The sequence below is a fragment of the Vipera ursinii genome (genome assembly GCF_947247035.1).
Source record: "Vipera ursinii genome assembly, chromosome: W".
NCBI lineage: Eukaryota > Metazoa > Chordata > Lepidosauria > Squamata > Viperidae > Vipera > Vipera ursinii.
The window spans coordinates 5,697,916-5,721,913 of NC_139522.1; the positions used below are offsets into that span (position 1 = coordinate 5,697,916).

Sequence of the window (23,998 nt, forward strand, 5' to 3'; positions counted from 1 at the left end):
TCACGATTTGGCTCTAAATATAACGAGTAGTGAATAGTTTGCTTCAAATACCTTAATACTCGTTTAGCTGATTGCCAGTGTCTAACAGTTGGATTATTGTTGTACCTAGCCAATTGGTTTACACAGTAAGAAATATCAGGTCTAGTCCAATTACTCAGATACATAAGACTTCCTATCAAAGATTGGTACATAGCCTTATCAAATACAGGACTCTCAACATTAGTGTCCTTAAAATCCATAGCCATCGGAGTTTTTGCTGGTTTACACATTTCCATATTGTATCTCTTTAATAACTGAGATATTTTACTGGCTTGCAAAATCTTAAAACCCCTATTCGTTTTCACAATATCTAACCCCAAATAGTGGCTTATTTTCCCAAGATTTCTAATTGTGAATTTATTTTCCAATCTTGAAATGATAGTTTGTGCTTCTAACTCAGTTTTTGTTATTATTGCAATATCATCTGTGAATAATAAAAGAAAAGATAACACTCCATTGTGTTCTCTTCTAAACAAACAAGGATCAGCATTACTGGCTACAAAACCTAATGCACTTAACTCATTAACTATACATTTGTTCCACTCATAGCCTGATTGTTTCAGTCCATAGAGGCTTTTCTTTAATTCCCAACAATCATGGTTTCTATCATTGGTCAATCCTGGTGGTATTCTTAAATAAATAGTATGTTGCAATGGAGCATGTAAATATGCAGTTTCAACATCTACATGGGTAACCATATATTGGTTTTTAGCCGCCCACACTAAAGCTGCTCTTAAAGTAGTTGCCCTCAGACTGGGTGCAAATACCTCGTCATAATCCTCAGTAGTTTGGGCAAAACCTTGTGCAACCAAACGTGCCTTATGGGTTATAGTTCCATCTACACCCTTCTTTATTTTATATATCCATTTACAACCTATAGCTTGCTCACCAGGTGGCAGTTTTGCTTTCTCATAAACTTTAAGATCCTGCAAAGACTTTAACTCCCTGTTCATTGCAGCTTTCCATGATGCCTGTTCCTTTTCAGGATACATCCTGATCTCATCATAGTTAGAAGGTATTGAACTAACTTGACATATTATACTGGCTTCATAGCGATCAGGTGGATGTCTGATACGCGTTGAACACCAAGGAATTACAGGGTTTTGAATTTCTGTCTCCTTTCCTTCCTCTTTCTCTGATTCATCTTTTATCTCCCCTATCTCCTCTTCATCTTTTATATTTACAGGAGATGTATTATCATTACTAGTTACATTATCAAAGGAGTCCTCAAACACTAGAGGATCAGTATTAACAGTTACTTGCTCTAACCTATCCCAACCAACGTGCTCAAGGAATTTTGCACTAGCACTGTTATATACATTAGTTGTGCCTCGTCCCCAGAAACGATAGGATCTGTGGTTAGCTTCGTAACCTACGAAGTATAATTGCCTAGCCCTATGTTGGCCTTTACTCCTGAGTTGTGCAGGAATGTGGACCCAAGCTGGGGTGCCAAACGTGTGCAGGTAATTAAGGTTTGGTCTTCTACCATGCCATATAGTATATGGTATTTTACCAGTAGAAGTATTAACAACTATATTCAAAACATGGTTTGCACATTTTGCTGCCTCCCCCCACAGTCTATCTGTTAAGCCTGAATCTTTTATCATGGTTCTAATCATGGCTTGTAAGGTTTGCCCACGTCTCTCAACAAATGCATTATGTTGAGGTCTATGAGGCGCTGAACGTTTATGCTCAATGCCAGCAGTTTCTAACATATCAACAAAACGCTTGTTTGTAAATTCAGTACCATTATCAGTAATTATGCACTGAACCTTTCTCTTTGTTTTTCTCTCCATGAATTTCAGCCAGTTTGCAAATTGTTGGAAAGTATCTGCCTTTGACTTAAGCAGATAACAAAAACCATATTGAGAGTAGTGGTCCAATATACTTAAAATATAGCAAGATCCTCCTAAACTTGGCTTCATGGGTCCAATTAAATCAGCAAACACAACTTCCAAAGGAACAGTTGTTTTGAAGCTGTTTATCCTGTTTGCAGGAGTTGCCTTGCTCTTTTCCTGATTACAGGCATTGCAATTCAAATACTTACTACATGGCTTCAGTTTAATTCCCTCTACTAATTCAACTGTTTTACGTAGTGAGTTAAAGTTTACATGCCCTAACCGCCTATGCAATAAATGTATACACTCATCATGTGGCTTCTTGTTCTCACATATTGAGTTAGCTTTAACTGTACTAACCTGGTTACTTGTGAGAAAGAATAAACCATTTTTCAAATTAGCAGTTACACAGGTTCCATTCCTCTCAATAGTGCATTACTCCCCTCTAAATGTTACCACAAACCCAACTTTAACCAATTCCCTTACAGATAACAGGTTGAATCTTAGTTTAGGTATATATATAACATAGGTAACTGTTCATTAATGCATGGACAATAGGAATTACCTTCACCAGAGGCCTTCATCCTCCAACCGTTGGCTAGTGAAACATATTGGTTGCTGTTTTTCATATTAATAAACCTCTTTTTCACTTTAGTAATGCATTGTGAAGCCCCACTATCAACAACCCACAATTCATTATTTCTGGATGTTGGTTCATCAGAAACAGCCAAACCAATGCTCTTCTTAGCCTTCCCACTGCTATTTACATTCTGTTTTCTACCCTTTCTACAGAATTTGGCTATATGCCCTCTAGCCCCACAAGAATAACATTTCTTGACGTTGTAAGCAGTGGTGAATGGCTGCTCCTCTTGTAGCTGTGTCTCTCTCAGCTGGTCTCTGTCACGCCTCCTTCTGGACTCTTCCAGCAGTCTCCCAGTAATGTTAGTCAATGTCAGTTCCTCTCTGGTCAGGACTTCCAAAGAAGAAACATACTCATCATAACTCTCATCCAAAGATGACAGAATAATGTAGACCTGATGCAACTCTGAAAAAATCAGCTCCTTTTCATGAAGCTCTTGAAAAGTTGCTTTCATGTAGTTTAAATGGGTCAGCATATCTCCATTCTTCTGCTGACGAGCCCTAAACAGCTTACATGTAAGGTGTATATGTGCACCCACACTGTCTCGAACATAAAGCCTTCGCAAAACATCCCAACACCTAGCAGCAGACTCCTCACCACGAATATGGACAAGCTACTGGTCATTCAGTGTTAGTCCAATAACGCAAAGAGCTTTCTCATTGCTACGTTTAAAGTCGTCTATCTTCTTTGCATCCTCTTCATCATCTGGATCCCAAGCAGTAGTATCTGGTGGGTTATTTACAACAGTCCATAGTCCTTCCTTGCGCAAAAGCAAGCAGCATTTCGTGGAGAAGGAAACATAGTTTGTCCCATCCAACCGGGTTATCCAGGAGATGCCTGACAACAGGTCTTGTGCCATTTTACACCAAATAGCTAACACAAACTCAGCTAGGAATATTGTGTGTACTAACTCTCAGTACAGGCCTGGGCCCATAACCAGTGTTAAGGAATTTGTTGTGCAGGGTCTCCTTGTGCTACCAAAGAGTTGCACAGACAAGGAAGGGTACTGAGAGCAGCAAGAATCACACACAGGAATACACTGAGTTATAAAAACAAAAAGTAGTTTACTTTTGAGGTGGTGTAAAAACAAAAATGCACAGTCAAAAAATAAACAGTCCAGGTCATAAACAATAGCAACAGTCCAAACTACAAAGTCTTCTTACCGGTCCAGAGGTCAATACACAATTCAGGTTACAACAGTAGTAAACCAACAGCAGAGCAAAAACAGTAACAGTAGAGATCAGTGAAATTCAGAGAGAGAGAGAAGCTACGTTCCTAGCTTCCTCTTATGGCCATGAGAACACTTACACACCCATTGGCCAATTAACTTCTTAAAGACATAGCATTATGGTTAATATATTTTCAACCCAACATTGTAGGCTAACACCATATGCCTAACAAAAGGTAAAAACCAACAACTTGAATTGGACCCAGAAACAAACTGGTAACCAATGGTAATGGACTGTACAATAAGAAACCTAATTTTAATTAAGGACAGAGGGTTATGATTTATTCCCTATTTGGTGTTTTCTACCAGCATTTTAAATTACAAATGACTAGGTGAAAAGTCCATGTCCTCAAATGTGAGTTTAGCAATTTTCTTAATAAATTTCTGAACACTTAGAATGTTGGAGTAGATCGAAACATTCTCCCATGTAAAAAACTAAATATGAGTTGTGTTAAAAATACTTTATTTTTGTGATCAAACCATTGGAAGAATATGGGTGTACAAGTAGTCCTCGACTTACAACTATTTGTTTAGTGACTGTTCAAAGTTACAATGGCACTGAAAAAAGTGAATTATGACCATTTTCACATTTACAACTGTTTCAGCATCTCCATGATCACATGATCAAAATTCAGAAGCTTGGCAACTGGCATGTATTTATGACAGTTGGAGTGACCCAAGGTCATGTGTCACCTTTTGTGACCTTCTGACAAGTAAAGTCAATGGGGAAGCCAGTTCACTTAACAACCATGTTACTAACTTAACAACTGCAGTGATTCACTTAACAACTATGACAATAAAGGTCATAAAATACTAACTTAACAACTGTTTTGCTTAGCAACAGAAATTTTGGGCTCAATTGTTGTAAATTGAGGACTACCTGTATTTAGGTTAAGACAAGGCAGAATGTTACACCAGTATTTTTTCTACAATTATTGAAGATTGCTATGTTTAGCTGCTACAGGTAGTCCTCACTTAATGGCCTTTTGTTCAGCAACCATTTGAAATTACAACAGCACTGAACAAAGGGACTTGGGGCTAAGTTGCACCAGCCATGTGGTCACGTGTTTGTGATCTGGGCACTTGGTAACCTGTTTATACTTACAACTGGTTGCCAAGCACCCCGCAATCATGTGATCGCCATTTGTAATCTTCCTTGCTGATGTCTCAAGAAAGTTGGTGGGGAAGCCAGCAGGGAAGGTTGCAAGGTGCTGCTGACTGCCAAGAATTCTCACTCTCTTTTCTGTGGGCTGGCTGAAAAAGGGCCGTGCTGAAATCCAAGCAGGATTTTGGCACAGAGCAGTTTGCAGCACAGAGCATTTCCCTGCCTCATCTCTCCAGCCCAGCTCACAAGTTCCCTTACACACATGGAAGGGAGAGGAACTCATGCACTGGGCTGGAGACACAAAATGGGGATCTTCACAATCCCTGCCTTGTTCCTCCAAACCAGCTCATGAGTTCTCTTCCATGCGTAGAGGAGAGTTGCCTGTCCTCCGGGAAACAGCTCTTTTGCTCTGCTTAATGACCACAAGTGGGAGAGCTGGGATTGTAGTCATTGAGCAGAGTGGTCATGTGGGCATCACATTTAATAACCACTTCACTCAGTCATTGAGATTCCAGTCCCAATTGTGGTCGTAAGTCAACGACTAACCTGTGCCTGTTTATCTGGGCTCTAGAGACAATTATTGGGTTTCTTGCCTATAGTGGATGGAATTCAGAACCTCCCATTATTCTAAGACCACTGAAACAGAGGCCTTTACCCTGTTGTGCCTCTTCTCCACTCACTCAGGTAGAATCTGATTTCCACATTTGAATTAGCTTATTTGAAAGAACAGTACATTCTAAATGGACAATATGGTTGTATTCTGTTGAATAAAATAGCCTATTTGTCATAACTTCAACAAACTAAAAGTGTCCGTCCTCTATAGGAGTATTATACATATATTATTATGTATGTAAATAAAGCACAGTGGAAAAATTTTCCTGTCAATTTCCACTCATACACAGGAAATACTATTATGTATTTCAGTTTAATGGAACAGAATGTTAACTTTGCTGTACTTCATTATACAAAATAGATAATTTTAAATGAAAGTGGTTTTTTTACCCTGACACATTTTACTGCATTAGGGTCATAGTGGGATTACTTCATGCATTCAGTCATTTGAAAATTACTGTCTCATAGACAGTTAGATGTGGGGTGTCTAAATTTGATAACTAAAATAAATAAAAAGTTAATGTGGTTTGCAAAGCTTTTCCTTTTCAAAAGTCATTATTCTTTTTGCCAGAGTTCTTATTAATATAGCTGAATGTGTTTTACAGTGATTTTAATGGACAAGTAATAGTTCTGGACATTCAGCTAGCCCTCAAAATATGGATCACATTTTACTGATTAATTACTAATTTGAAACCTATATATTGTTTTTCCATAAGGAAATTCTCATTACTTCTGTGGTTGAATTACAAACATGTATTCTATGTTTTAGTACAATAGTAAAACAAATCCTGTACCTGTTTATATTATTAAATCCTCTTTAATCTATCAACCTAATTTATCAAAGTAAAATAATGTTTTAAACATTGTGTTACATAATTCCTGCTCTAGACCCAGGCATTCCCCTTTCAACTTGGTATGAAATGCAAAATATTTAATATCAAGCTATTTTTAATTTGAAACATCCCTTTTCAAGTGCAAAACAGCTTTTTTGAGCACAAATCTGGCTGCTTTTAGCATTCAGGAATGTTGCAGAATTGACTTCAAATTCTAAAGTTTTTGAACTTCCTAACTTGTGAACTATTATTACCATTATGGGGATGTGTTTTAGGGAACATAGCCTAATGAAACCAAATTTTCACAAGGTATAAACTTCAAGTTTGTGCTATCTGAGGGTTCTGTTTCTAGTTTGGGAGCAATACAATGACTTACCTTCACATACAGAAATGATATTCTAATAGGCACGAATCTTTTGCTAATGCATGTAGCTGTGATAAAATCAGGATGTTTCTAATCGTGGTTGATCTTTTATTCCAATACAAAATGAACAAAATCCAGTCAGTTTTAGAACAATCTGGATTATAACTTTAAAAGTTCATTTACATTTTTGATACAGGGAAGGTCAACTCCCAGGGAATTCTGGGAGTTGAAGTTCACAGAGCTTAAAGTTGCCAAGGTTGAGAAACACTCTTCTGATATATTTAAAGACTTGTAATCCATGTCTCTTTATACAGATAGGACAGATAACTGTCATCTCCAGAATATCCAGAGCGTTTGTCTCTGAGAGTGAAGCATTCCTTAATTAATCTTTTTTTAATGTAAAAATCGGTCACAAACACTATTTTTAGATGTTAAAAGTTTAAATATTTGAACAAAACTTGAGTCACCCACAAGAAAATAATATTAAGAATTATATGCATATTGTCTTTGATTTTAAACCTGCAAAGTAAAGAATAGTTATGAACAATGCAAAATAACATTTTTATATTTTAAAATATATTGATCTAGAAAACATATCCAGCTAGTGAGTAGTGTCATGTGATCACTGTAATTGTATTAATGTTTCTTTTTGGTTTTGGTAGGTGAATCTGGATTGGGAAAATCAACACTGATCAACTCATTATTCCTGACAGACCTGTATTCTCCAGAATTCCCAGGACCTTCACATAGAATTAAAAAGACTGTACAGGTTTGCACGTAAAAATATAGCTTCTGCTATGTTCTTTTGTATGTTAGGCTGAAAGAGAAGTACTTTCATTTTATTTATTTTTTTAATTAATTTTTTAAAACTGTCCAGTAGCCAAAACTTTCTGAGAAGTTTACTATAAAACAGACTAAAAAGTACAATATAAGCAAAACCATATGATAAAACCAAACCACATACAAAATAAAAATATCATACACAGGTAGTCCTCAACTTCCGCGGGAGGCCACCGTTGTCCAAATAGTCGGGTGTGAGTCCCTCCTCCTGAGATGTGGCCCTAGAGCTCAGTTGGGCTTGCTGCTGGTGTACTTTTCGCCTAGTCGCGCAGCAGCAGCCCTGCCTGAGCTTCTCGACATCCTCTCAGGGTTGGTGATTGAGTTCCCCAAACTTATGGTTTTGGGTGACTTCAATCTACCATCCCTGGGGGGATCATCTGATTTAGCTCGGGAGTTCATGGCTTCCATGACGGCCATGGACCTGATGCAAGTTATTCAGGGTCCAACTCATGGGGGGGGTCACACGCTCGATTTGGTTTTTCTATCTGGACAGTGGATCTGGGTGGGGGTTCTCCAATTGTTACGCCCCTGTCATGGACCGATCATCATCTCCTGCGGTTGGTCTTCCGTTTTGCCACCCCCCGTCATGGGGTCGTTGAACCAACGAGATGGTTCCGCCGTAGGCGCTTAATGGACCCTGAGCGGTTTCAGGCGGCACTTGGGTCCCCACCTGCCTCCTTTGCTCACAACTCGGCCGATGCCCTAGTGGAAGCCTGGGAAAAGGCAGCCACGGAGGCACTCGACTAAGTTGTACCCATGCGGCCCTTGACCCGGTGCAGATCCCAATGGGCTCCATGGTTTTCTATGGAGCTCTGGGAGATGAAGTGTCGGAGACGGGGCCTAGAGAGCTGTTGGAGATCCAGCCGATCTGAATCCGACCTGTTGCGACTAAGGTCTTTTACGAGATCTTATCTCGCGGCGATGAGGATGGCAAGGTCTAACCACTTTGCTACCCTCATCGCGTCCGCAGATAATCGCCCGGCCGCCCTGTTTAGGGTGACCCGCTCCCTCCTTAATCAGGAGGCGAGGGAGGAGCCCTTGCAGGGTCGTGCCGAGGAGTTTAGTCAACATCTGTCGGACAAAATCGCTCAGATCCGGACCGGTTTGGACTCCAACTGGGCAGAGTCTGACAACGAGGACATGGACAGTCTTGTCGATGTTATCTGGGAGGAGTTCGATCCTGTGACTCCTGAAGACGTGGACAGGATCATGGGGAAGCTGAGCTCCACCACGTGTTTATTGGACCCGTGCCCCTCCTGGCTGGTTTATGCGGCCTGGGATGGGACACGAGGCTGGCTCCAGGCAGTGATAACTGCTTCCTTGAGTGAGGGTAGTTTTCCCGCCGCCTTGAAGGAGGAGGTGGTGAGACCCCTCCTCAAGAAGCCTGCCCTGGACCCAGCTGTATTAAATAACTTTCGTCCTGTCTCCAACCTTTGCTTTCTTGCGAAGGTTGTTGAGAGAGTGGTGGCGCATCAGCTCCCTTTGTTCTTGGAGGAAGCTGATTATCTGGACCCGTACCAATCGGGTTTCAGGCCCGGATACAGCACGGAGACGGCATTGGTTGCGCTGGTGAATGATCTCTGGCAGGCTCGGGACAGGGGTTGTTCCTCTGTCCTAGTCCTGTTAGACCTCTCAGCGGCTTTTGATACCATCGACCATGGTATCTTGCTGCGGCGTATCAGGGGATTGGGAGTGGGAGGCACTGTTCTTCAGTGGTTCTCCTCCTACCTTCTGGGACGTTCACAGTCGGTGTTGGCAGGGGGGCAGAGGTTGACCTTGAGGCCTCTCGTTTGTGGAGTTCCGCAGGGATCGGTCCTCTCGCCTCTCCTGTTCAACATCTATATGAAGCCTCTGGGTGAGATCATTCGTGGTTTTGGAGTTGGGTATCATCAGTATGCTGATGATACCCAGCTTTTCATTTCAACCCCAAACCACCCCAGTGATGTCCTCGCCGTGATGTCCCGTTGCCTGGAGGCAGTCCGGGTCTGGATGGGGAGGAACAGGCTTCAGCTCAACCCTGAGAAGACTGAGTGGCTGTACGTGCCGGCATCTCGGGAAATTCAGATTATTCCATCTCTTACTGTGGGGGGTGAGTTATTACCCCCCATAGATAGGGGTCGCAACTTGGGGGTCCTCCTAGATTCACAGCTCTCCTTAGAAGATCATATAGGAGCTGTTACTAGGGGGGCCTTCGCCCAGGTTCGCCTGGTGCGCCAGTTGCGGCCCTATCTAGACCGGGATGCCTTGCGTACAGTCACTCATGTGCTCGTGACCTCTCGTTTGGACTACTGCAATGCTCTCTACATGAGGCTGCCCTTGAGGACCACTCGGAGGCTTCAACTGGTGCAGAATGCAGCCGCGCGAGTTGTGTTGGGGGTCTCCTGATACTCCCATGTAACACCTCTGCTCGGCGAGCTGCATTGGCTTCCAGTTGCCCTCCGGGTGAGATTCAAGGTGCTGGTGATGACCTATAAAGCCCTACATGGCATGGGTCCGGATTACCTACGGCAGCACCTGCTGCTGGCCTCAACCTCCCTCCGTCCAGTGCGCTCCCACAGAGAGGGCCTCCACAGGGTGCCTCCGATCAGAGAATGTTGACTGGTGGCCCCCAGGGGGAGGGCGTTCTCTGTGGGCGCGCCAGACCTGTGGAACCGCTTGCCGGTTGAGTTCCGGATGGCCCCCGACCTTCGCTCCTTCCAACGGGATCTAAAAACCTATTTATTTGAACAAGCCGGACTGGTCTGATGGGTTCGGGGTTTGGGTTTTAACATAGCTTTTAACTATTGTATTATATCGGGCATAATTATTTAATCCTTTTCAACTTTTGTACTTTGTATTTTGATATTTATTGCCCTGTACACCGCCCTGAGCCCTTCGGGAGAAGGGCGGTATAAAAATTTAATAAATAATAATAATAAAATAATAATAACTTTACGACTGTAATTGAACCCAGAAATACGGTCCTAAGTTCTGCTGATCATTTACTGGGTCACCATGTGACTGTGACTGCTTTTGTGGTGGTTGCTAAACAAATCCATTGTCTACAATCAGCCATAAATCCCGGCCAGTTGCCAAGTGCCCAAAATGTGATTAAATGACTGCAGGAGGTGCAGGGGTGGCCATCGTAACTTAGAATCTAGGTTGTAAATAACCCTGGGGCATTCTGTTTTAACTTGGAATGGATGCTAAGCAACTGGTTGTAAGTTAAGGACTACCAGCAGCAGCATACTGCTGATTGGAAAACTAAGAATTAAAATACAGTTAAAAGCCAATTAAAAAGCTTGGGAAAATAGAAAAATCCCAGAATGATGCTAATGTGGAAACCAGTAGAACTTCAGGGAAGGAATTCCATAAATTCCAGTCTGTTACTCTGCCCAGCACTGGTTTAAACATCAACCAGGACCTCCGGTTTTGCGCAGTAGTGACCGGATGTAGGCTTGTGTATTCTCCACACCCCCACGGCTAATTTTGCCCTGCCAGGGGACCCTAAATGGGTCTAAGTCACTCCGGAGAGGCTGCGAAGAAAGAAGGGTGCCCCAGCGACTGTGGAACAATGGTGGTTGTTCTGTTCGACTTGGGGAAAGCCTTCTAACCTGACAGGAGAAAGGCTGGCTGTACTTCATCAGCCAGCCCAAGCTACTTGCAACCGAAGTCCAAAAGTACTAACCAGCATAACTGTGAACAGCGTGTTTGAAACTGGATGAGGAATTTGATCTCCTCTTTTTCTATTCTATATTTAATTTCCTGGAGAAGATCCCCATGAACCAAAATACCTCCGAAAGGGAAGGAGGGGGATTTCCGCCCCACACTTATACTAACGGAAGCGGCGAATCAATTTTTTTATGGAGGATCAAAATATATGGAAGTGAAATAAATATAAAATCTGAAATTTAAAACTTAAATCTGGATAAATTTAATATTGTTGAATGGTTAAGACTCTCATTCTAAAGACAATTGTTCATTTTGGAAATTGAAAAACAAATAGATGCTGTCACCTAGTGGTGGATGAAGACTATGACAGCTGTGACTTTCATATAAGACTTGGCAAAACCTGGGAAAAGCTGATTGTGTCTGTGACCTACAAAGCTTTAACAACAAAGAACAGCTGTGACCAAAAAAGGGGCAATAATCTGGACTGTAGACAAAGAGAGAATTATAATTTTTTTAAAAAAATCTTTTTTGAACTATTTGGATTACAAATATCTATTTAACCTGGACTCTAAAGCTATTTGCAAAGAAAAGAATAGAAGAGAAAAACTCAAATTCTTTTTTTTATTTAAAAAGTTTTACAATACATTTTGACTTTAATCCCCCCCTCCCCCACCCCTATCCCTCTCCCCCACTCCCTCCTCCCCCCCCCCGACTTCCCAGAGCTAAATACAGGGCATAAAATAAAAAAACAAACAAACACCCCTATGTTATCAACAATAAACTATAAATTCTATCTCTCTCTAGCACATATAAAATGAGTACAAACAATATTAATATTACAAATAAAGTAGAAAAGAAAAAGAGGAAAACAGAAAAAGATCTTTACTCAAAATAAATTTTCTTAATCCCAGTCCTTATTCATATTAATTTAAAAAAAAAGGAAAAGAGAAAGAAAAAAAACTTTCACCTGCTATTTGCATTCTACCACCTTTCTCTAATTTCCAAACAAATTCTCAGTTACGCGCCAAAAGCGCTTATCTCTATTAATCTTAATAATATCCGACCAAACTAAACTATAATCAAAAATAGTTCTTGCATGTATCACGCCAAATGTCTCGCAGTTCCAAATCATCCTTAAGTTCAAATAAAAGTTCAAATAAAAAGAGTATATAAAAAAAAATTTAGGCAATCTCTAAGACAACTTGTTGTTAATTAGGAGCTTACATACCCATTCTTAGTTCAACACATACTTTAAATCCATAACCCTAATATACTTTTCTAGCAAGCAAATAATATCAATCTTAAATTGTGTAAAATATTAAAAAAGAAAAAAAAAACTTTCTTTCTCCTCATTAATAATTTTACTCCATTGACATTCTAATCTAAAAATTTAATCAGCAATCTTAACGCCCCAAAACTTTTGGAGCACCTCTGTCATGACCCCCAAAACTTCTTTAGACTGCTCTCCTGCCACATCTTCACTGTAAGCACACTTTGAAGATTCCATAACTTTCTGCTGGTCTTGCTCTTGCTCTCGTCTCGCTCTTCTTAGGGCGGCACGCGTCATCTTCTGGCCTCCTGCAGCAACCGATGAGACTGTGGCTTGATCCCCTCCAACACCATTGTCCTCTGTCTGTCTATCTGCAACATCTTGAAGCTTTCCCACACCGTATCCTTTTGCAGCTTCCAAAAATGATAGGGGGGTTGCTTTTAACACATTACTATAAAAATCACGTGCCTGAGCCACAGTAACCAAACGATGTCTTTTACCTTCGTGCGTCGCCACCAACCCAACTGGAATCTCCCATCTAAACTTAATATCACGTTTCTTAAGTTCCTGTACTAGAAATGCAAAATCTTTCCTTCTCCTTAGGATCTTCGGAGGGATCTCTTTTAAAACCAAAACTTCTTGCTCAGCCACTACCAAATTAGTATCATAAGCAGCTTGAATGACTTCATCTCTAATTACTCTCTTTGTAAAATAGACCACCACATCTCTGGGTAACTTCCTCTGTCTTGCAATCCATAAATTTACACGAAAAACTTTGTCCATATTTCCCTCAATTTCAGATGCTGACTGGCCCAGTACCCCTTCCAGAGCCTCAGAAATCAGCTGCTTTAAATCTTCTTTACCATTCTCCTTTAAACCCCTAATTCTAATAGCATACTGCATCTGATTATACTGAACAAGACTCAATTCTTCGTCCATTTTATCCCTTATATTTTCATTTTCTAATACCTTTGCTTCTAATATAGAGTTCTTTTGACTGAGATCCTCCACTTTTATATCCAGCTGTAGCACACATTCAGCTACGGATTCAACCTTAGACAAGATGTCCACCCTCATTGCTCTCAGCTTCTCTTCCATCTTCTTCTCCAATTTCTCCATTTTCTCCTCCAATTTCTCCTCCAGCTTTTTCAGCTTTTCATCCATCATATCAGACATCAATTGTGCATGCTTTCCAAGAGCGTCTTGTAAATCCTTAAGCGTCAATACCGGGGGAGATGCAGGAGGAAGCAAAGCTTGCAATGAGGTCTCTTGCACCAGGGAAGACCCCGCATTCCGAAGAGCTTTAGAAGTTTTAGCCGCCATCTTCCCCCACTTTCACTTATTACGCACTTTCACTTTAAAGCTATAAAATCCATTGAGCTAGAGAGTAAAAATAAAGAGTCCACTTCACCTTGACCTCCTGTACCGCTCTGCCTGCATCTTGATAATCAAAAGTATTTCCTTTTGGCAGGGGTGGTTGCTAACGCCTGGCTCTGCTCCAAAAATCCCAGAGCAGAGGCGCTGCGCAGCTCGGAGCAACCCAGGCTTTGGGGGGGCTCATCCTTCAGCCGCCCAAGCTCTCAGCTCAGGCAGCCCCGGAGAGCTCAACCCCTACCTGGGGCCTCACCCCCTCCTCTTCTCCCGAGGAGGGGGCTTCAAATCCATCTAAACAGCTGATCGGCGCTGTTTACGATGGAAAAACACAGCTGCGGAGCGGGCAGCCCAAAAACGGCTGTCTTTCGACGTCGCGTCACCACCGGAAGTCGAGAAAAACTCAAATTCTTGGACATTATAGATCAGAGACATGTAGTAAGAACATATCAAGAAAACATAAATACTCCACAGGAGGAGATATATTGTATACTGCAACTAATTCAAACAACAATGATTTTAAACCACAAAGGAATTAAAAATAAGTTTGAAAATATAAATCAATCCATTTCCAAGTTAACTCTACAACAAAAAAATTACCAGAAAACAACAACAGAGAAGGAGCAGATAAAACAGATAAGTGGATACAAAATTAAGAATAGAGACTTAAAGATGGAACTTAACAAAACAAGGAAACATGATTTAATCGTAGTGGGGAAAAAATCACAAGAATTGGAAAAAAGCAACTTATCCCTAAATCTGAGGACAAGAAAACAGATTGGATAAAATGGGCTGTAGAGATGTCAGGAACATCGGAGAGAAAGGAAATGATAAGAGAAGCAGAGAGAAAGAAAAAGAAAAACATTTTCAACAAACATGGAAAGGCAGGAGCCCTGTACAAAGACACTTCATCTGATTTACTTTTTATATCTACAGTAACATTTCTGAACATATGGAAAGAACTTTTGACTCAGCAAAACACATTGATCAAGAAAGATACTGGGCAAAGGAAAAAGACTAAAGTGGAAATCAAGAAAATAGATGATGGGACTTACCAAAGAGAATACTTAAAAAAGTAACATTTGTTTGAATATGGTTAAAGAAATAGAAAAGATTTGGACTATATATATATCATTCTAAGAGGGCTGAATCCCTTAAATAATATAGTATGCTTTTCCCCCACTTTTTTATTTCTTGATATGAGTAATATAAACAAGTTGAAATGGCTTAGATAAAGGAAATGTTTTAGATATTTAAATATGATTGAATTTAAGAAAATTATAATGGATAAAAATGTTTTGAATAAGAGTTAAAGGACTAGAGGACTAGATGTATTAAATGGAATATTTAAAGATTAAACATATTTTTAATTATGGTTAAAAAGAATAAGAACTCTTGGAAACAAATATATGTTAGCTTAGGATGGATATGTATTTCAAGTAGTATGTTATTTTTATTTTATTTTATTTTTCAAATTTTATTGTTTAAAACATTGGACACGATGTGAACGGACTGACATACCTTCTTGTCTTACATTATTTTTGAGATTTACATATATATATATACACATAATATACACATCAGTTATATACAATTATACCATATTTAAAGCAATCAACCAATCCATGAACTCAAATGGAGACCTTTTGTTCCTGCCAAAAGTAGAACTTATTCCAGATTTTATAATAACCTGATTGATCTTTATTCTTGATTTCCAGGGTTAATCTGTCCATTTCTGCGCATGCCCAAATTTTATTTATCACCTCGCTTTCCTCTGGTATTTCACTCCTTTTCCAATTCTGGGCAAACAACATTCTTGCTGCTGTAATGATATGGATCACCAAATATAACTCTTCTTTGGAGTATTTCTCATCTGTTATGCCCAATAAAAAAAAATCTGGTCTAAACTCGACTTTGCGTCCTAGTATTTCTTTTAACCAAGTCCAAATCCTTTGCCAATATCTTTGCGTCTTACTACAAGACCACCATACATGAAAATATGTGCCTATTTCTTCAGAGCATTTCCAACAACTAGGAGATATTGTCTTGTACATTTTAGCTAAACGTGCTGGGGGGAGATGCCATCGATAAAACATTTTAAATAAATTTTCTTTATAGGCTGAGGCCAGTGTTATCCTTTTATTTCTATCCCAGAGCGTTTGCCATATGTCAAGATCGATGCCATGTCCCAAATTTTTGGCCCAGGTCAACATTGGTTCCTTCACTTGTTCCTCAAACATTTTATATCCCAAAAGCAAACTATACAATTTCCTTATTTGTTTGTCATCTGGCCCCAATAATATTTTATCCAAAGCAGTTTCTTGGGTATTTATCCCCCATTCTTTCTTATCTTTCCCAAATCGAGATTGTATCTGTAGATAGGCCCACCAATCTAATTTTATTCCTTGTAGTTCCATGTAGTCCCTACATGGCATGGGTCCGCGATACCTCGAGGACCACCTGCTGCCGGCGTCGACTCCCCTCCGCCCTGTGCGCGCCCACAGAGAGGGCCTCCTCAGGGTGCCTCCTGTCAAGGAATGTCGACTGGTGGTCCCCCAGGGGGAGGGCCTTCTCTGTGGGTGCTCCGGCGTTATGGAATCAACTGCCGGTTGAGCTCCGGATGGCATCAGACCTCCGATCCTTCCGTCGCGGGTTGAAGACCCATTTATTTGAACTAGCGGGTCTGGCCTGATGGGGGTACTTGGGTTTTTTATTGGTTTGTTTTAGTATTCTGGTTTTAACTTGGTCATTAATTTAATTATTTTTTAATGTTTGTATTGGTGTTTATATTTATGCCCTGTGAACCGCCCTGAGTCCCTTTGGGAGAAGGGCGGTATAAAAATCTCAATAAATTAAATTAAAAATCTCAATAAAATCTCAATAAATTAATTCGCTTCTAGATTTCAATTCCCCCTCATTATCCATAATATCTTTGTATGTAATGTTATTACCCAAATTAAACAGATTTGGATAAACAATCGCTTCAAGGGTGGACAGCCAGACTGGTACTTTGGTATAGTTTTGGTTTCTAATTTTGATCCAAATATTGAATAACGCTTGTCTAATCCAATGTTTTTGAAAATGTAGAAATAATCCTTGTTTCTCAGTCCATAGAAAAGCATGCCAACCAAATTGTAAATCATGGCCTTCTAAAGTTAGTAATCTTATGTTCTTCAGAATTATCCATTCTCTAATCCAATTTAACGCTGCGGCATAATAATATATTTCCTAGACTGGCAATCCAAATCCCCTGTTTTCCTTTGCATCCTGCAAATATTTCATTTTAATTCTTGGTTTTTTCCCTTGCCAAATAAAATTTAATGACAGTTTATTCAGATTTTGAAAAATTTTTGAATCAAGTTGTATTGGAATGTTTTGAAACAGGAACAAGATTTTAGGCAAGACGTTCATTTTAATCACCGCAATTCTACCCAGTAGTGAAAGACTCAAGTTTCCCCATCTTTCCAAATCACCTTTTAATTGTTTCACTATTTTATCGTATTTATCTTCTTTAAGTGAAGTGCATCTAGCCGTGATAGTGATTCCTAAATATTTTATTTTCTTAACTATTTCTATATCCATAGTTCTAGCCAAATTATCTTTCTGTTTATTAGTCATATTTTTAACAATCATCTTGGTTTTACACCTATTTATTTTCAGCCCAGCAACTTCACCATATTTAACTAATTCTTCCAACAATTCCGGTCCCGAATGTTGTCAGTCCTCCATGATAAAGACCAAATCATCCGCAAATGCTTGAAGTTTGAAAGTTTCCTTTTTAATATCTAATCCTTTTATCTGCGGTTCATTTCTAATTATCCTCGTTAGGACTTCTAATGTCAATATAAACAGTAATGGAGATAAGGGACAGCCTTGCCATGTTCCCTTTTGTATTTGAAATTTCCTAGATGCTTCCCCGTTTATAATTACTTTTGCTTCCTGATTAGTATAAATTGCCCTTATTATATTTATAAATTTTTCACCCATAGCCATATATCTAAGTTGTTGATGTAAAAACAACCATTTAACATTATCAAAGGCCTTCTGGGCATCTAAAAATAACAACGTAATATTCTAACGTGTCCAATATTACCCTAATGTTGGGCTTAGTTTGCCTTTTAGCAAGGAAACCGTTCTGATCCACATGTATAAAATCATTTAGGAACCTTTTTAGTCGCTCTGCTATGATTGTTGTGAATACAGGAGAAACTTGAAAAATTAGAATATCGTGCAAAAGTTCATTTATTTCAGTAATGCAACTTAAAAGGGGAAACTAATATATGAGATAGACTCATTACATGGAAAGCAAGATAGTTCAAGCCGTGATTTGTCATAATTGTGATGATTATGGCGTACAGCTCATGAAAACTCCAAATCCACAATCTCAGAAAATTAGAATATTTATTTATTTATTTATTTATTTATTTTATTAAACTTATATACCGCCCTTCTCCCGTAGGACTCAGGGCGGTTCACAAGGTTTTTTAAAACAATGCAACAAGTTACAAAAATTAAAAACAATTAAAATAATTACACTAACCTTGACATATAACCCAATTACAATTAAAAATACAATTAAAACCCCAGTTAATACTCTCAGTCTAGGCCAGAAAGCTCGAAGAGCCAGGTCTTCAGGTCCCGGCGGAATGAGCGAAATGTCAGGGGCAGTCCTAAGCTCTGCAGGCAGCTAGTTCCAAAGGGCCGGTGCACCCACAGAGAAGGCCCTCACCCTGGGTATTGTCCGCTGGCAATCTTTTACCGGCGGTACCCTGAGGAGACCCTCCCTGTGGGAGCGCACAGGACAAAGGGAGCTTGATGCCGGCAGCAGGTGTTCCCTCAAATATTTTTAAATTTTTATTTATTTTAATTCCATTTATATCCCGCCCTTCTCCGAAGACTCAGGGCGGCTTACAAGCTTAGCAGTAGCCTTCATTCTATGTATATGCCTGCTTATTAGGGCTTTCACACACACCCCCAAGCGGCATTATTACAAAGTCAGCTTAATTGCCCCCAACAATCTGGGTCCTCATTTTACCTATCTCGGAAGGATGGAAGGCTGAGTCAACCTTGAGCCTGGTGGGATGCGAACCTGCACTAATTGCAGGCAGCTGGTGTTACTTAAGGAGGCATTAGCCCACTGCTCCACCAAGGACCCGGACCCAAGCCATTTAGGGCTTTATAGGTCATCACCAGCACCTTGAATCTCACCCTGAGGGCAACCGGAAGCCAATGCAGCTCGCGGAGTAGAGGTGTTACATGGGAGTATCGGGAAACTGCCATCACAACCCGCGCGGCTGCATTCTGCACCAGTTGAAGCGTCCGAGTGGTCCTCAAGGGCAGCCCCATGTAGAGAGCGTTGCAGTAGTCCAATCGGGAGGTCACGAGCGCATGAGTGACTGTGCGCAGGGCAGTTTTATTGATTACATGCAATCAATAAAACGAGTGTACATAGAACAATATCGGACCTCTGAAAAGTATAAGCATGCATATGTACTCAGTACTTGGTTTGGGCCCCTTTTGCAGCAATTACTGCCTCAATGTGGCGTGGCATGGAAGCTATCAGCCTGTGGCACTGCTGAGGTGTTATGGAAGACCAGGATGCTTCAATAGCGGCCTTCAGCTCTTCTGCATTGTTCGGTCTCATGTCTCTCATCTTTCTCTTGGCAATGCCCCATAGATTCTCTGGGGTTCAGGTCAGGCGGGTTTGCTGGCCAATCAAGCACAGTAATCCCATGGTCATTGAACCAGCTTTTGGTGCTTTTGGCAGTGTGAGCAGGTGCCAAGTCCTGCTGGAAAATGAAGTCAGCGTCCCCATAAAGCTCGTCTGCGGAAGGAAGCATGAAGTGCTCCAAAATCTCCTGGTAGACGGCTGCGTTGACCCTGGACTTAATGAAGCACAGTGGACCAACACCAGCAGATGACATGGCTCCCCAAATCAACACAGACTGTGGAAACTTCACACTGGACTTCAAGCATCTTGCAGTGTGTGCCTCTCCATTCTTCCTCCAGACTCTGGGTCCTTGGTTTCCAAATGAGATGCAAAAGTTGCTCTCATCAGAAAAGAGGACATTGGACCACTGAGCAACAGACCAGGTCTGTTTTTCTTTAGCCCAGGTAAGACGCTTCTGACGTTTGTTGTTCAGGAGCGGCTTGACAAGAGGAATACGACATTTGAAGCCCATGTCCAAAATCCATCTGTGTGTGGTGGCTCTTGATGCACTGACTCCAGCCTCAGTCCACTCCTTGTGAAAGTCCCCAACACTTTTGAATGTCCTTTTCCTGACAATCCTCTCCAGGCTGCGGTCATCCCTGCTGCTTGTGCACCTTTTTCTTCCACACTTTTCCCTTCCACATAACTTTCTATTAATGTGCTTTGATACAGCTGTACGCCATAATCATCACAATTATGACAAATCACGGCTTGAACTATCTTACTTTGCATGTAATGAGTCTATCTCATATACTGTATTAGTTTCCCCTTTTAAGTTGCATTACTGAAATAAATGAACTTTTGCACGATATTCTAATTTTTTGAGTTTCACCTGTAGCAACACAACCTTCTGTCACAGCAACTGAAGTGAAAGAACATATCAGAGCTTCTAGCACCTCAGTACTGCCATCCATTAGTGACATAACATTGGAGGCATAACGTTTAATTCAACCCTCTTAGAAGGGGGAAACAAAGTAGATTTCATTCCTGGTTGCTGTGTTTTGTAACACAGTATTTTTTATGTATTTATCAACCACATTTTGGAACCACCCATCCCCCTCACAGAGAGACTGTGGGTGATGTATAATAAAATATCAAAACATAGACACAGTATATAAAAGTTAAAATTGAAAAAGAGGCAAAGTTAATTACAAACAGTGTTAAAAATTAAAAAGTGAAAGGAGGACTTTCAGAGCACTAACCAGCCCCATGGTTGCCTGCTCCTCTGTACTCCTCAAGCAAGACTGCAGAGCCATGTTTTCACACCTTTCAGAACTGGACCTGGTTGAATGGGTCCAGCCTCCATTTGGAGGATATAGTGTAAGAGAACCTCAAGGTCACCAGGGTGTGATCTGACTATGACACAGGGATCAATAGAAGTTCTCTCAGGCCACATTGTCACTGCTCTGACAAGAAAACAATGTCTGGTGTGTGGCCACTGTCCCAAGTGGTCATGGAGGCCATAAATTCCCAGGCTACTTTGGAGGCTTGCCAGAAGGGATAGTAGGTCGAAGTCCCCCAGGACCATCAGTCTGGGGAACTCCACAGCCAACCCTGAGATGGCTTCCAACAGCTGGGGCAGGGAGGTTGCTGTGCAGCAGGGAGGCTTGTACAATAGCAACAATCCCAACTGCTTCATTGTGCCTAACTTCAGGAAAAGGGTCTCACAACTGGCAACTTGTAAAGCAGTGCCCCTGATGGCTACCAGAGATTTGTGGATGACAACTGCTACCCCTCCTGCCCTGCCCTGGGGTGTCGGCTAGTGCCAAATCCTAAACCTGGCTAGGCAGAAAGGGCAATCCTCACCCCTTTCTGGACCCAGCCAGGTCTCACTGATACATGCCAGATCAGCCTGTTCCTCAATAATAAGATCTCCAGTAGGAGAAGCCTTATTATTTACTGATCTCACATTAAGCAGCAGCAGTTGAAAACACCAGGTCCTGTTGGTCTGCTGACCAGAACCTGGGCTTGAGTACAGAGAGCCAGAACACACCACCAGTATTAAGCATTGAGGCATCTTCCCTGAAAGTGGCCCACCCTCTGACTCCTGTCAAAATGTCCCCTGCCTGTTACCACTTGAATGTTACAACCCACCCCAAGCTTCCCAGAGACTGCATTATCCCCTAATCCTGGCCTCCCGGTATCTCTGCCTGGGGATCCTTCCATCCAAACACACAAACCCAGTTCCTCACAATCAATCTGGGGGTTGTGACGGGTCCCATATCACTTCAGGTCTCACTCTCAGCACAATTGGGACCCTAACCATTAATACCTCACCCATCCGTATCACCCTCCCTGCCCTCTCTCACTGGCCAGTAATGAGCACCCAACCCTTCTTTTCCCTACCCTCACTCAGGAAGAGTATCCACTCATACAACCAACCACTCCACTCACAGAAAAACATCCACCTTTGGGCTTCCTCCCTATCTCTTACTCTGGGAAAGGAAGACCAAACTAACATACTAGAAGACTCCCCCCCAACAGCTTGGCTTCTGCATAGGGCAGGGGTCCCCAACCTGTGGACCATGGGCCACTACCGGGCGGTAGCCTATTGGCCACTGGGCCACATCGTGGGCGTTCATGGCCCCACATGCGTGAGCGCTCATGGACCCACTCGTGTGAGCAACGGATATTTGTGCACACACATTTGCATGCACATGCATTCACCTCCCCCCAAAAACCATCCCTTCTTTCCCCCCTCCCCGTGCTCCAGACTGCCAACCCTGAAAGATTGGGGAACTCTGGCATAGGGCATTGAGTTCCCTGTCCAGTCCACTGTATAGGGGACCTTCGGCTGCCCAGTTCTCTACTGGAGCTGGAGAGGCTGTGCCCACCAACTGGGGCCCACTCATCAGCTGGCTTCTGGCCCCAAGTGCTCCTGGTTCACCACCATAGGCCCACTCCACTGGCTCCATCAGCTGATTGCTCCACTTCTTGACAAGATTGTGTGTAAGACCCAAGGCCCATTCCCTTACCTGAATTGCGGGCTGGAGAACTGGTCATGGGAAATTGGAACCGGCGACACTTGGATCGTGGGGCTAGGGGCTGCATGGATCAACTGTTTCACACTGGAAGTGCTCAGTGCATTTTTAAACAATCAGTGGCATAGCAGTGGGAAGGAAGCCGGTGCTGGGGAAAGCCCCTGTCGGCTTGAAGACAGGAGTATGCTGCAGGGCAAGGAGGACGATGTTGCTGGAGTGCAGATGAGGGCTGCCTGGTTGTGTAGAGGTGAGGGATTTTGCTGTGGTGGAGGCAGACTGGACCAGGTTGGCTGTGGCTGCCAGGGCCCTGTGGCTGTAGCTCCTTCCCCCACAGAGATGGGTAGCCATTTTGTCTTTCCCCTGGGTGAGATCTGGAAGGCATTGGGAACAGCCATCTGTGTGAACTGTTTAATTAGCAGTCGTCATTGCAGGAACCGTGGTGGCACAGTGGTTAGAATGCAGTATTGCAGGGTAACTGCTCACACTGCCAGGAGTTTGATTCCTTCAGTCCTGACTGGCTCAAGGATGACTCAGTCTTCCATCCTCCCGAGGTTGGTAAAATGGCCGATTGCTGGGGCCAATATTCTGACTCTGTAAACTGCTTAGAGAGGGCTGCAAAGCACTGTGAAGCTGTATATAAGTTTTAAGTGCTATTGCTATTGCTGTCATGACCCAGAAGGACTCGAGTGGATGGATTTAAATTGGAACGGGAATAGTTGTCACGTTAGAAGGTTTTGGTGGTGGTTGTGACTCTACTTACCTTTTCTGTGGGCGAGAGCCAGGAAGGGCTTTTTTTTAAGACATCAGGTTGTGTAATTGGGGCTACAGCACTGGTGAGAGGGGACTGACTGCATTGTATAGTTGGTAGATGGGTGAGGTGATGCCTAATTAACTGGAGGTGCTGAGTGCCATATACTACAGAAGCACCTTGGGTATTGGGGAGACTTTATTGGAAGATTAAAGTTGTGTTTGTGAGGTGGGATGTGTGGGCTTGGACATGGATCTTTATGTACAGGGGAAGTGAGAGGGCTCCGAAAGGGTGAGGACAGGTTGTAACATTCCAGTGATGACAGGGAGAGATATAATGGAACATGCTGAACAAGATGTTCATGGGAAATGGGCCACAGGTATATTGTTCCTATGCCACATTCTACTGTAGACTCCAAACTCATTTCTGGGTCCTGGACGGCAGACATTCAAGGCCCTTGGTTGTTGGCTGCTGCTGTTGAATGCCAGGTCAATTTGTAATAAGGCCATGATTATTCACGAGTTGATTGTTGATGAAAAGGCTGACCTGCCATGCATCACTGAAATGTGGCTGGGACAAAAAAGGGATGGTCCATCTCTCTGAGATATGCCCAGTGAGATTCTGGGTCTCACACCAGCCGAGACCCCAGAGTAGAGGTAGTTAGGTGGCAGTGGTCATCCAAGATACTTGGGAAGCATTCAGGGGCCCTACTTCTCAGATTGCCGGGTGCAAAACCCTATTTATTAAGTTGAGCACTAACAGGGATCA

The 23,998-nt window shown here is 41.9% G+C and overlaps 2 protein-coding genes across 3 annotated transcripts in view; one reads left to right on the forward strand and one right to left on the reverse strand.

The window, feature by feature from the left end:
* The window catches only part of LOC310648201 (uncharacterized protein), a 79,883-nt gene extending 64,186 nt beyond the window's left edge, over positions 1 to 15,697 (reverse strand). Inside the window, exon 1 of the mRNA XM_083375950.1 lies at positions 11,958 to 15,697. Within this exon, the coding sequence (XP_083232076.1) occupies positions 12,541 to 13,743 (1,203 nt within the window). The 5' untranslated portion in view covers positions 13,744 to 15,697 and the 3' untranslated portion in view covers positions 11,958 to 12,540. The remainder of the gene's footprint in view (positions 1 to 11,957) is intronic.
* The window catches only part of LOC310648202 (septin-7-like), a 688,898-nt gene that overhangs the window by 498,456 nt on the left and 166,444 nt on the right, over positions 1 to 23,998 (forward strand). For both annotated transcript variants that reach the window (XM_083375952.1, XM_083375951.1), the window contains one exon: positions 7,322 to 7,428. In XM_083375952.1, coding sequence (XP_083232078.1) covers positions 7,322 to 7,428 — 107 coding nt within the window. The remainder of the gene's footprint in view (positions 1 to 7,321; positions 7,429 to 23,998) is intronic.